Source organism: Marmota marmota, unplaced genomic scaffold (genome assembly GCF_001458135.2).
Source record: "Marmota marmota marmota unplaced genomic scaffold, marMar, whole genome shotgun sequence".
Classification (NCBI taxonomy): Eukaryota; Metazoa; Chordata; class Mammalia; order Rodentia; family Sciuridae; genus Marmota; species Marmota marmota.
This window is the reverse complement of record NW_025999999.1, coordinates 1,420,014-1,433,774: the sequence shown is the minus strand read 5'-3', so window position 1 is coordinate 1,433,774 and position 13,761 is coordinate 1,420,014. Positions and strand designations below refer to the sequence as shown.

At 44.7% G+C, this 13,761-nt stretch overlaps 1 protein-coding gene across 2 annotated transcripts in view; it reads left to right on the top strand.

Annotated features, from left to right (window-relative positions):
- The window catches only part of Pdlim1 (PDZ and LIM domain 1), a 56,845-nt gene extending 43,308 nt beyond the window's left edge, over positions 1-13,537 (top strand). For both annotated transcript variants that reach the window (XM_048807049.1, XM_015494559.2), the window contains 3 exons: positions 6,261-6,412; positions 12,407-12,524; positions 12,995-13,537. In XM_048807049.1, the coding sequence (XP_048663006.1) occupies positions 6,261-6,412; positions 12,407-12,524; positions 12,995-13,181 (457 nt within the window). In that variant the 3' untranslated portion in view covers positions 13,182-13,537. The remainder of the gene's footprint in view (positions 1-6,260; positions 6,413-12,406; positions 12,525-12,994) is intronic.
- The last annotated feature ends 224 nt before the right edge of the window (positions 13,538-13,761 follow it).

The window sequence follows — 13,761 nt, the reverse complement described above, 5'->3', positions numbered from 1 at the left end:
TATATATATATATATATATATATATATATATATATATAAAAATATGATTTCTATGCTATATGATATCTATTTATTTATTTATGCCTGTCAATATGGTGGATTGCACCGACTGATTTTTAAGCTAGACTTAAATTCCTGAAATAAACTCCACTTGATCATGGTATGTAATTCTTTTTATATATTGTTGAATTTTACTGCTATATTTATGAGGGATACTTGTCTATAGTTTCCTTTTTTTAAGTACAGTTGTCATCTGGATTTTTGTCAGTATAACACTTCATACAGTAAGTTGGGAAATAGAAGAAGAGTTGGTGTAAAATTGGTTATTATTAATTGTTAATCTTTAAAAGTTTGGTATAATTCTCTAGTCAGACCATTTCTTTTTTTGGGAAATTTAAAGATTACTCTGTTTCAGAGTTATTTCCTTAATTCCTTAATGGTTATAGGGTTATTCAAACTATTGTTTTCACATTGGGTGAGTGTTGTGGTAGTTTGTGGTCTTCAAGAGATTGGTTCACTTCTTCTGAATTGCCAAAATTAAGTGTGGGTGGTCTGTTCAGGGTACGCCTTACTGTTCTTTTGTGTCTACAGGGTTTGTCGTGATGTCCTGTTTCATTCCCAATATTGGTAACATATGCCATGTCACCCTGTTTTCCTTCTTCACTTTAGCTAGCACTCTGCCAGTTTTATTGATCTTTCCAAGGAATATATTTCTCTCTATCATTTTTTCTCTCGTTGATTTATGTTCTTGCCTTTACTTCCTTCCTTCCGTGTGCTCTGATGGTATTAGAGTTTTTGCTTTTCTCTTTCTTGGTCCTGGATGTTAGAGTTTAGATTATTTATTATCATTTGTTATTTATAAATTTATTTATCATTATAGATTATTTATTATGATGATTATTGATGACTTAGATGACTTAATGACTTCGGTGACTGATTTGACTTCCCCTATTTAGTGCTATTGGTTTCCTTCTCCACTCCTCCCCCCAGCTATGCACTGCAGGTTTACTATTTTATTTTTCATTTTCATTCAGTTTGATGTATTTATGATTTCCTTCAGACTTCCTTTTTGACCCATGTATTATTTAGAGGTCTGTTTAATTTTCAAGTGTTTATAGAGATTTTCCTGTTTTCAGTTTCTGGTTTGAGTTCATTGTGGTCAGAGAACACCCTTGGTGTAATTTCAGTTTTTTAACATTGGTTGAGGTTTGTTTTATGGCCCAGAATGTGGTCTGGGTGTATGTTTGCGGACCCTTGGAAAGACTTCATTCTGCTTTTGTTGGGAAGGGATTTCAAATGCCCATTAGATCCTGTTGGCTGATGGTACTGAGTTTGTCCGTGTCCTTGCTGATGTCTGCTCAGTTCTGTCGGGTGTTGAGAAAGCAGTATTGAATTCTGGAGCTATAATTCTGAGTTGGTCTAGTTCTCCTTTTAGTTCTGTCCATCTTTCCATATTTTGAAGCTCTGTTGTTGTAAGGTGTGTTAGCTTCTCGGTGGGTTGGCCTGTTTGTGGTTGTGTAATATCCTTTTCTGTATCTGGTGCATGTATTTATTCAGATGTCCACTTAATCAGATAGTAACTGAGCCACTCCTGCTTTCTCTTGATTAATGTTGTCATGATATATATATATATATATATATATATTCCATCTTTTTTACCTGCTTATATTTTAATATTTGAAATGAAGTTTTTGTTGACAGCTTTCTTGTTTTAGTTAGGATTTATATACAGATTACTAAGCTGATGCCACAGGTGAGGGCTCACGTTAAAACAAAAAACCCTTTTTGTCGCCACGCTGTTAACTTCATTATTTTGAGGGAGTTGACTTTCATTTCAGGGTTGCTGGGCTGAAATGAAATCCATGTCCAGAGCTATGGGCTGCTTTTTTGGTTCTTGACCTTGTGACTTTCTTCTGGCTCCAGCTGCTCTTTTGCTGAAGCAGGCCTGCAAATCATAGACCAGACTCAGCCTCCAAAATCCTCCTCTGGAGGTGAGCTAGCTCAAAGGGAGTTTCTTCTGATGTTCTAAAGATCACCTCATCAGGTTGGGCAGCCTGGCCACACTATCACTGAGTTCAGGTCCTGAAATAGTGGTTTAGAAAACACTGAGCATTTAGGAAACTGGTGCACAGCAGCTCCAAGCATGACTCAGAGAAACAAGGACTAGGAAACTTTATGTAATGTATAGTTACTCCAAAGGAATTGAATTAAACGCCTATATTTTATTATCAAAGCTCTAAAGAGTAGGTTTAGAAAAATGTGATCCACCAGTGTTCACCCGAAAATGTTTTTCTCTTCGAGACTCAGTCATGTGGATTATATTTTGTGAAACCATATGGATTAGTCTGTTTTCCATTGCTGTAACAAAGTATCTGAGCCTAGAGACTTTATAAGAAAAAAAGGTTTCTGCCTCAGCTTTGGAGGTTCAAGAGCATGGTGCTGGGATTGACTTGGCTCTGGTGAGGACCTTATGGCGGATAACATAATGGTGAGAATGTGTGCAAGAGGGAGAGATCCTCTGGCAAGATAGGTAGCCAGAGAGTGGAGAAGGTACAGGTTCATTCTTTTGTCACAACTCACCTAAATTGAGTTCCATAAGACTATGTTGACCTGAGGGCAGTGCTCCCTACTAGGTTCGACCTCTTAAAAGTCTGCTTCTAATATTATCATTCTGAGGACCACGCCTGTGACACATGAACTCTTGGGGGATACACTTTAGGTATAGCCAAACCGCAGCATCAAAGAAAGAATTTTTTCCCTCTGTTGTTTTTATATACACAAATGGGACTTTTGGGTTCCATTTTTTTTTTTCTTTTGATATTGGGAATTGAACCCAGGGGCACTTAACCACTGAGCCACATCCCCAGCCCTTTTTATATTTTATTTTGAGATAGGATCTCACTAAGTGGTTTAGGGCCTTGATCAATTGCTGAAGCTGGTTGCATTTCTTATGCATATTTTGTTTTAATTATTTTTTTAAAACGTTGTGTTATCATGTTAATACCAGATAGCCTAATGTTAAAGACTAAGAGTTTGGGTCTTAGGCTGTTATTATTTGTGAATTAGGCATATCAATGTTTCAAGTAAGGTAATGGATATTGAAAGTGCTTTGTAAATTGTCCAGCAGTAATAAATTAGTAAATAGTAATTTTTATTGTTGTTGTTGTTATCTTGGCCTCTGAAAACTGAGCCTTCCCTGGCTGCCTCTCCTGCCAACCCAGTTCCTCAGGTTGTGTCTGGAGTGCTGACCTCTCCTGCACAAGCCCCCTTATATAATAACTGCTGGAGTGCTCTTCAGGCAGGGCTTTCTGTGTATTCCCTGGCGTGGAGGCCCACACATCTTCCCAGGGTCCGGGGACTATTATGAGATGGTCATTGGCATCAGCATGACTGGTCTCATAGACCCTAAAGGGAATGTCCACCGTGTTGTTTGAAAGTACCACCGGTGACCTTGCCCTCTTCTGTCCCTGGACTCATGACACACAGGAAGCATGGGGTTTATGGATGCTGTGGACAGACACATAGACATGGGTAGCCTGCACTACTGTGGACACTACAAGACTAAAAAGATGGTGAAAACATTGGTCATACTTTGTCTGTGAATGTGCTTTTTCTCTTCAGGTTAGACTGGGACCAGTAAATCCCCAAGAAGAAAATATTCTGTGTCTTATCTGGGGAAGGAGGGTATTATTTAAATCATACTTAAAATATATATTTAGTTAAGTTATAATTTTTGATGATTAAAATGGAGGAAATGATAAACCAATGAGGAAAGATAGTATTTTTTTTTTTTTTTTTAATTAGAGAACTATTTTTATAAGGTTGTTTGCTGGAAGAATATGTGATGGCCTTGTGGTTTGGGTTTTTTTCATTTTTAATGTTTCCTTGGAGGCTTCCAGACATAACATACACCAAAGAAGAGGAGAAATTCTTCCCAAGAACATTCCTTGGTCTGCTCTTGATTTTAAAATAGTTCTAAGAGTAATAGAAAAAAAGATTTGTCAAAAATAATGGAATGCTCTGGCCATAGGGCAAGTTCCAAGCTAAAAAGTCGGGCATGTCACTCAGGGAACGGGGCTGAATGGGTGGTTAGAGCAAGTGGTCAGGGTGGCCCACGGGCCTGCCGTGGGAGGCTCCCACACTTCCTGCTGATGGAGGAGAGACAAAGGCAGAGACCAGCTGCCCTGGGCAAGAGAGCTGGGATGGCTGCTTTCCCCTCAGCAGTGACCAGCTGCCCAGTGTTTCTGACCTTCTCTGGCAGCAGCAGAGCTTGCGTCGCTCTTTGAGGGCCTGGTTCTCTGTTGCCAGAACAGGACTGGAGTCCTAGGGAAGCACCTGTGGCTTCATGGCTGCGACTGACTCAGCATTCAGCTTGGAGACTAGGCCTTTTTTTTTTTTTTCAGTACTGGGATTTGAACCCAGTGGCACTTTACCACATCCACAGCCTTTTTAAAGTTTGTAACAATAAGCTGATGAGGCTGACCTTGAACTTGTGGTTCTCCTACCTCAGCCTCCCTCCTGAGTAGGTGGGATTGCAGGTGTGAGTCATGGCGCCTGGCAGGACTGAGGACTTAAAGTGCCCCAGGAGGCTCCCCAGGCTGCCCCACAGATTGTCAGAGAAGAGAGAGAGGAGGGGGGGGAGAGAGAGAGAGGTGGGGAGAGAGAAGAAGTAACTGGGAGGAAAATTGCATGGGAAACACAGACCTTGATTTTCTCTTTAAAATCCAGTGTGAGCTAATTACACAATGGGTGGGTGGGAAGCGAGTGAATAAACATAATTTGTATAATTATTGGCACCTGCACACATTCTTAAAGCTGGGAGGCTGCCTAGGGGGCTGGAAAGCTTGCAGCATTATTACTTAGGAACTAGGGGTGATTTATGTACACGCCTCTCCATTTGCGTCAATAACTTATACCGCCACCGATCCATCTGGTGTTTATTTGCTTTTTGTTCTACTGGCCACATGTCCCTTTGTCACCTTCTGAAGAAGCAGCTGAAGTGAGAAGGAGGTGATATGGGGCAGGAGCTGGGGACCGCTGTCCTGGAGAACCCCCATGAACCTTCAGGACCAGGGGGAAAGAGAGAGGGTACAGGCACCAGGTCCTGTGGCATTGTTGGTCACTTACCTGATACCTGCTGAGCTCTGGCCCTGGGGCAGGTATCCAGCAAGTCCTGGGCAATAAAACAGGCCAAGTCCCTGCTTACCTTCCAGGGGGAGACAGACACTACAGAATAAAGAGATGCAGATACAATACACAGTGAGAAATAAGTGGGGGGTAGACAGTGGTGGGGTGGGGTGGGTGGTTGTAAGTCGGGTCAGGAAGCCCTCTCTGAGGAGTGAATCTGAAGGAATCCTGAGTGCTCTGGGGGTGTCTGGGGAGACTTTCCAGACACAGCAGTGCTGCAAAGCCTGCAAGACAAGCTGGCCGGCCTAGGCACTGCCCAGGGCTGCTCTGCTAGAGGCTGGGTCAGGAGCTGCATTCGGAATGGGAAGCCGGGCTACATCTTTTAGGGCCTTTTTCTTATTTCTGTAGTGAACATTTACTCTAAAAGTTGAATTTGATTAAACTTGTATTTTTTTTTTTAAATAGACAAGTATCATTTTTTTTTTTTTGTAGTTGTAAATGGACAGAATGCCTTTGTTTATTTTTATGTGGTGCTGAGGATCCAACCCGGTGCCTCACACATGCTAGGCAAGCACTGTACCACTGAGCCACAACCCCAACCTCTTAAACCTGTATTTTGTTATTAAAATAAGTAATTGGTTTAAAGTCAGATGAGATTACATTGAATCATGTCATGATAGAGTCTGGTTCATATATTTAAAATATCCTACTGGCCTCTGGTTGAAACAAAGCCTGNAGAGGAAAGTATGTGGTCCCTACTCAGGGGACTCAGCTGAGATTTTAGTGGTCAGATTGTGGTCAACATATTCCCTCTTCCAAGTTTTCTCTTGACATAATGTTTATGTAATTTAAAAAGAAGTAAAGCATTCCCCTTCCATTGGATTAAGCCAAAATGTAATTGAATTACTAAAACCACTAGGAAAAATAGCCTCTTGCTGCATTGAAGCCGTAGGCAGCTTTGACTGCGAGGACACCCCGTGGTATTGGCAGAAGGTCTACAGCTAGGCTGGGAGATGGGATAATTTCTACCCATCCATTGAATCAGGGGTGTCTTGTTTGGGGGCAGGGAGTGTCTGGTGAAGTCGTTGCTCGCTTCTGATATGTCCTAATAAATTTCCAAACATTCTTTACAGCTTAGACCATCCTCAGCCTTCAGGCGGCCTTGCCATCAGCAAAGAATCTGAAGTTTACAAGATGCTTCAGGAGAAACAGGAGTTAAATGAGCCCCCGAAACAGTCCACGTCATTCCTGGTTTTGCAGGAAATCCTAGAATCAGAGGAAAAAGGTAATCAGCTCTACCTACGGTCAGAGGCTCTTGTTCAAGGCCTGGTGTGAGGGTTGGTCATTGATAACACAGGTGAGTGCAGCTGGAGTAGGTAGAAAGAGCACAGGTGCTTGGAGGCTTGAGCTAGTATCCTCCTTAGCCTCTCAGGTAGCTGGAATTGTAGGCTCGTGCTCCCGCATGGACTTGGTGTGGACCACATTGCTTGGCATGGACTTTATTTTTTTGCAGTGCCCAGGGCCTCATGCATACCTGGCAAGTACTGTACCACTGAACTCCATCTCCAGCTCTGACTTTTAAAATGCTAAAAGCTCATTAAGAGGGAGAGAAAGGGGAGGTAGGGAGAGGGGCCCACTTTCCCTTTGGGGCCATGGGTTTGTTTTTGTTTTAGGGTGCATGACTTCTTGAAGGCCTGAGACCCTCATATGGCCACATTCTCACCCTGTGACCTCAGGCTAGTCTCTGAACTGTTCTAGGCTCAGGTCTCATAAGCTGTGCAAAACACCTCTCACTATGACCAGCACAGAGCAGATGCTGAGTGATTATGATGATGTTTGAGACTGCATTAGGAGGCTGCCAGTCAGCTTTAGCTTGTCCATGGTGAGATCTGGTGCCTGAGGCGCCCAGGGCCACCTGGGGTGGTTCTGCAGGTCTCAAGAGACAGTTCTCACTGTATACATCTCCTGTGTATTTATTATAGTGATGTTCAAGCAGAGAGCATTATTATTCATTTAATAACCAGCATATTGTGAGAAATTGGTGAAAGTGGATGTGCAAGGAAGGGATTCCTTTTGCCCCCCGCTGTGGTGTGGGGACACACATACCCAGGGCCTGGCATGTGGCAGGCCAGTGCTGTACCACTGAGTTACACCCCAGCCTTTCTTAAAAATTTGAGACAGGATCTTGCTAAGTTGCCCAGACTGGCCTTGAACTTGGAATCCACCTGCCTTTGCCTCCCAAATAGCTGTGATTGCAGGCATGCACCCCTGTACCCAGCAGGGGATCTTTTTCCCCTTCCCATTCATGTGGCCTGTACGTTGGCAGCCCCAGTCTCCCCTGCTCCCAGGTAGCACCTCTTGGATTCTCATTTTTAGTCTTTACTGGTGTTTTAGTCAGCTTTTTTGCTTCTGTGATCAAAAGACCTGGCAAGAATGATTTTAGAGGAGGAATTTGGGCCTCACAGTTTCAGAGGTCTCCATCCATGGACAGCTGACTCCGTTGCTCTGTGCCCGAGGGGAGGCAGAATGTCATGGGGCAAGAGTTTGGTGGAAGAAAGCAGCTTAGGCCATGGTATCAGGAAGTGGAGAGAGAGAGCTTCCCTCACCTCAGAGGAAATATAAACCCTAAGGGCATATACCCAGGGACCTACCTCCTCCAGCCACACCCTACCTGCTTATAGGTCAGCCCAGTTAATCCCTATCAGGGCATTAATGCACTGATTAGGCTAAGGCTCCCAAAACCCTATCATTTCAGGTCTGAAATGATCCTACATTGTCTCAAGCATGAGCTTTTGGGGGACAGCTCAGATCCAAACCACAACACCCAGTCCTTATGATGCCTGGCCTTCTATAACCTCTGTCCCTGTCCCTGGCTCAACCATCTCACTGGCTTAGACCACATTGCTTGGCATGCACTTTATTTATTTGTTTTGCAGTGCCCAGGGCCTCATTCATACCTGGCAAGTACTGTACCACTGAACTCCATCTCCAGCTCTGACTTTTAAAATGTTAAAAGCTCTTGTCCTCTTCTCAGACTATCCACATGTGAACAGAGTTGGTACTCCTGGAAGGGGTGCTTGGGGAATCTCCTGGGGGAACCTGCTTCTGCCAGGCTGCAAAGGACTGACTTGTCTGTGCAGGGCCTCCAGGGAGGGTCAGAGCTGAGTGCCCTGAGTAAGGGGAACCTCCCCTCAACCCCTTCTGTTAGAGTTTCAGTTTCCTCTGGGGAGGCCCTTTGTGCTGAAGCTTCCCGGCTGAGACACACCCAGCACCTAGGCTTCTTCCCCCGTGGTGTGAGTTCTTTAGAGAGTGGTAATGTATACCCACAGAAAATTAGGAAAATGTTTCTTTTATGCTAAAAGATATTGTTCTACCAGCAGTCTCCTTCTTTGCTTGGAGAACTTGTGCAGCTGGGAAGAAATGAGCCAGACTTTGTATTAGTTCCAGTATTAGGCCTGACTGACGAAAGACTTGGACTTGGGCTCCAACCCTTGAGGATGACAGGTTTGTCAAAACATGAGAAACACGGTTTATTTTACTCTAGGTGGATGTGAATCAAGAGGGGTGAAGTCAGTCAGCCCAGCCCAAACTAGGACATAATCAGAGGAAGCAGAGTTCACCTGGGCTCATAGAGAAGGACCTGAGCAGGAAGTTGTCAGCTCCATGCTCATTAGGGTCTGGGCTCCTTCCATCCTGTGCTCCATCAACCAAACCCTTGGTTTCCATAGTTTCCTGGCTACTTCATGGTCCTAACTGGCAGCAGGTATTCCATCCATCATGCTCATTTCCAGGCATCAGGGAGGAAGGAAGGGGACAGGGGTGATTGGGTAATCCTCTTTCAGATGAGCCAGCTTTCTCTTTCCCACAAGTCCCACTACTGTTTCATTTACATTATATTGATCAAGATCTAGTCACATGGCCACACCTAGTTGCACAAGAGTCTGAGAATTACATTTGTATCCCTTAGGCTATATGCCTTCTTGCCCCAAAGAAAATCAAGATCTAGCTAAAAAGGAAGAAGGAAATAACAGATCTTGTAGATTTTCCTGTCTCTGAATGTGTACTTTAGTTTTTCACTGAATGCAACAGGATAAATTCCAGTCCAAACATCTGCCACATGCAGAAGGCCCTCGGGGAGGGAAATCAAATACCTATTTTTACTTGGAATGAAATGGTCAAAGCCCAGGGAAGTGGCCGGTACATGGCTAAAGCACCTGATGAGGCTTACTGTCATTTGGAAAGGTCTCTGGTTCAGAGAGCAGTGCTGTGGGGCAGAAAGCACTGGCATTGGGATCTGCCTGAGCTGCTATGAGGCCTCCAGCAAGTTGCTGGTCTCTCTAAGCCCTAGTTTCTTCTTCCAGTAAGGCTAATAACAAGGACCTCAAGGGGTTGTTAAAAGGTGAGGGTAAAATGGGTCTTGTAAAGTGCCCCATGCACAGTCAGCAAGGTGCTCAAGGAGGTTTAGTGATGAACCTTGGGAGACTCATTTTGGATGAAATTCACCCTCTGCACCAGGAGAATAGGGCCTTGGGTTCCTCACACTTCATCTTGCTCTGGAGAAATGCAGAAATCTGCAGGCCAAAGGAGCCTTTATGGTTTTTCATTTTGATGGATTACATATAACGTAAAGTTTACCATCATAATTCTGTTCAGTTCAGTGGCTTTAAGTGCATTCATGTCATGCTATTGTCACCACCGTCCATCCACAGAACTCTTCATCTTGCACAACTGGAACTTGGTACTCATTAAACAATAACTCTCCATTCCCTGCTTCCTCAGCCCCTGACTTCCTCCCTCACTGTCTCTGAATCTAACAGTTCCAAATACCCCTCATGAATGGGATCACAGAGTTTGGCTTATTGTGGCTGGCCCATTTCACTTGGTCTTAACGTCCTCAGAGTTCATCCGTGTTGTAGCATGTGTCAGAAATTCCTTCCTTTTTAAGGCAGAATTCTATTCCATTGTATAGGTCTGTACCACCTTTGGTCATCTGTCTATGGGAGGGAGACTTAACATGCTGAGATGTCATGGGCTGATAGCACAGTGGTGGCCAGAGCCTCCTTAGAGGAGTAAGCTGGCCACATGCTTCTGCAGGCTCATTTTGACTGGTACCCGGGATTCCAGGATGATCTTCAGATGTCTGGAGTCTTACAGAGGGACCACCAGTGCTAGGTTAAGGATCATGAGCTTGATTCTGTAGGCAGTGTGGAGCCATGGAAGATTGTTATGCTGTGAAGTGGATAGAAAAACAAGTGTTTTATTTAGATCATTTTCAGTTTTCCCTACAAGTGTTTGAGATGAAGTCATCACTGAAAGAAGAGAAATTTGGAAATGTTTGTGGTTGCCTGGAGTCCAGTAGCAAACTAGTTGAGAATAAGGAAGAAGAGAGATTTCTTTGAATTTCAGTGTTGGCTGTATAAGTGAGAGAAAAAAAACCCCAGAGCCAGCAGGTGGCGCTGCAGGACTGGACAAGTTGCTGTGCTGCTCCATCCTTCACGTGGACTCTCCCCCGCCCCAGGGTGAGAGTAGCTTTCCAGCTCCAGTTAGGAAAACCAAAACTGTTACCTAGGGGACAAAATCACTCCCAGCAGAGAACTAGTGACTAGAGGGAAGCATGGAATGGAGGGGCAGGATAACTGTGGGCAAAATATGCAGCTGATCACACCAGCCAGAGGCATTCTGAACACCCTTTTTTTGAACATATCTCAATTCTTGGTTCAAAAGCACTGGTCAGCATATGGGGACTCATTTTCTGAGTAGGTAGAGAGAAGAGGCAGCATCCTCATCTCTTCAGCCCTAGGACTGCCTAGCATGGTTGTGGTTATGGGAAGATCCTCTCCCACCTCCTTCCCCCAGACAGCCATCCCTCTGCCCTTGTCCAGTGGCTCTTGGGTCTGGGTCCAGTGGTTCCTGAACTGGCAGCAGCATCTATGAACTTATTGGAAATATAAATTCTCAGGCCCCATTCTAGGCCTACAGAATCTGGTGGTAGGGACCCAGCAATCTATGGCTCAAAAAACACACCAGGTGAATCTGATATGCAGTAAAGTTTGAAGACAGTTGCTTTTGCCCAAAATAGCAGGTATATAGTAGTATTTTCTGCACCTGGAGATGGGATCTCTGCACCTGTGGATGCTAATTGAACTTGTTTGGGGTAGGATGCATCTATGAATTTTCTGGAGCTTCTCTTGGGGCCTGGGATGCTCATAGGTGCCTGTTCAGAACCACCACTGGTGTGGAGGCATCTCTAGCTTCTTTAGTCAAAGCATGCAGGGCCAAGACTATATCGTTCTGCATCTGTCATGGCATTTCACAATTCATTTCCATGTTATTTGTGGATAGTCTATTATTTGCTAAGCCCCATGCTAGGCTCTGTGGGGAACTAAAAAATATACAAAACAAGGTTCTGGTATTCAAGTTGTTTGCAGTCTAGAAAAAAAGCCATGTGTAAATAGCTGACGAATATAATGGTACTGCCAGAACACATCGTAGTTAAAAAAAAAAAAAGTGATGGGAAAGCCCAGCCAGCTGAGTATATAGCAACAGTAGTGGTAGTAACAGCTTATTACTCTGCAAAGCTACCACGATAGAGGGCTCTGTTCCCTGAGATATGATGAGATGAGCTGTAGGCATTTGAGCATCTAGCAACTGGGTGCTTATTTCTTATGCACTAAGCTGACTGCAGAAGATGTAGTAGATGATTTTCCTCTGGCTGCTTGTAGCATGCTGTACTGGAATGATTTTGGGGCAGGGGAGGGAGGAGGTGTTTCTTTCTGCAACTAGAAGGGTGTTTTGTTTTTGTTTTTGCAGTGCTAGGAATCAGACTAAGCGCTTTTGCACAGTGCTAGGCAAGCATTCTACCACTGAGCTACATAAGCCCTCTTTCCACATCTAAATACACTGTATTTTGGTTACCAGATATTGCTTTTATTGACTTATTTATTATATCCATATAAGGTGTTTGTAAGTTCCTGTATCAGTGTTTGCATGTATTTAATTCACAATGTGTGCCCAGGTGCCTACCATTGTAGAAGTGCTTCATGTATTTTTAAAAGTCTCTTTGTATGGCAGTGAAGGAGAAAATGAAAATTTTATAGAAAAGGAAAATAGAAGATCTGAGAAGTTAAGTAACTTTCCAGGGACCACATAGCAGAGTCACATCTGACCCCCAGTGCCCATGATCTTACTTGAACATATCTAGAAGCGGCTCTGAGAGAGCCGAGTGAGACGTAGGCAGTTCTGCACTTCCCAGCCAATGTAAGTGCTTTTGTCATTTCAGGGGATCCCAACAAACCCTCAGGATTCAGAAGTGTTAAAGCTCCAGTCACCAAAGTGGCTGCCTCGATTGGAAATGCTCAGAAGTTGCCTATGTGTGACAAATGTGGCACCGGCATTGTGTAAGTATCTACCCCCTGCAGTCCACAGAGGCCTTGCAAGTTGGGTAAACAATAAAAATGGGGAAAGTACAGGATATGCAACACCTGTTTTGGGTGTAAATGAGACAAATCCTACCTGGGCAAAATGGAGCAGGGAGGCTGCGTAGGTTTGTGTTCCAGGTCCAGGTGGCCCCGGTTGTCCTGTGCTGTGGGGCTCTTAGGTTCTGAATGTGTAAAAGCCAGAAAAGCAGGGCTGCCCTCTGTTGAGGTGGACTGGACTTCCAGATTAATGTCTGGCCCCGGGGAATCAGAAGCCCTTTTACATTTGCTGCTGGAGGCCAGTTGGGAGATCGTGGTCTGCCCTCTGATGGGAGGGCATCAGTGGAGAAGCCCCAAGCCCAGCTCGGGAAGGATGGCACAGAGCCCTGGTGTCACCTGCAGGTGCTTGTAACTAATGGAGCCCTCTCCTCCCTCCCTCCCTCCCTCCACAGGGGAGTGTTTGTGAAGCTGCGGGACCACCACCGCCACCCTGAGTGCTACGTGTGCACCGACTGTGGCACGAACCTGAAGCAGAAGGGCCATTTCTTCGTAGAGGATCAAATCTATTGTGAAAAGCACGCCCGGGAGCGCGTCATACCCCCCGAGGGATACGACGTGGTCACCGTGTTCCCCAAGTGACGCAGCAGACGTGCGCCCACAGCAGACCTCCAGCTGGCCTCGCCACACCTTGTCCTCTGAGTGTTCTGGACCCCCTCCTGCTCAGAGGTCTGTGCGTACTTGACCCGGTTCTGCCCCTGCTCCTTCAGCGCTGAGTTCCGCTCCGTGGCTGGCTGACTCACTCTGGCTGTGGGGCGCCTGCTATGGAAAAGTGTTTTGTCATTGTCCCCTCGCCGGCATCACTGTGCATCTCCCTCACCTCGGCTCTTCTCCGCTGCAGACGGACATCAGTCAAGTTTGAACCAATCCAAATTTAACATGTTTGACATTAATTTTGTTTTTACTCAATAAATAAATTTGTAGACTGTAAAACAAAAGTGTGCCATCTCTGATCATTCAGTCGTGTATCTTGTTCACTGCCTGATGAGATTTCTAAGGCCTCTCCTCTTGTTCTGGGTTTCCTGCTTCTCAGATTTAGCAGTCTCTCCCCCAGGTGTGAGGAACGTGGCATCTGAAGCTATGCACTTGTTATGTCTTCGAAGCTTGCTTCAACTTATGCTTTTTTGTTGGTCATATAAGATACTTAGTCTGTTTTAATGAA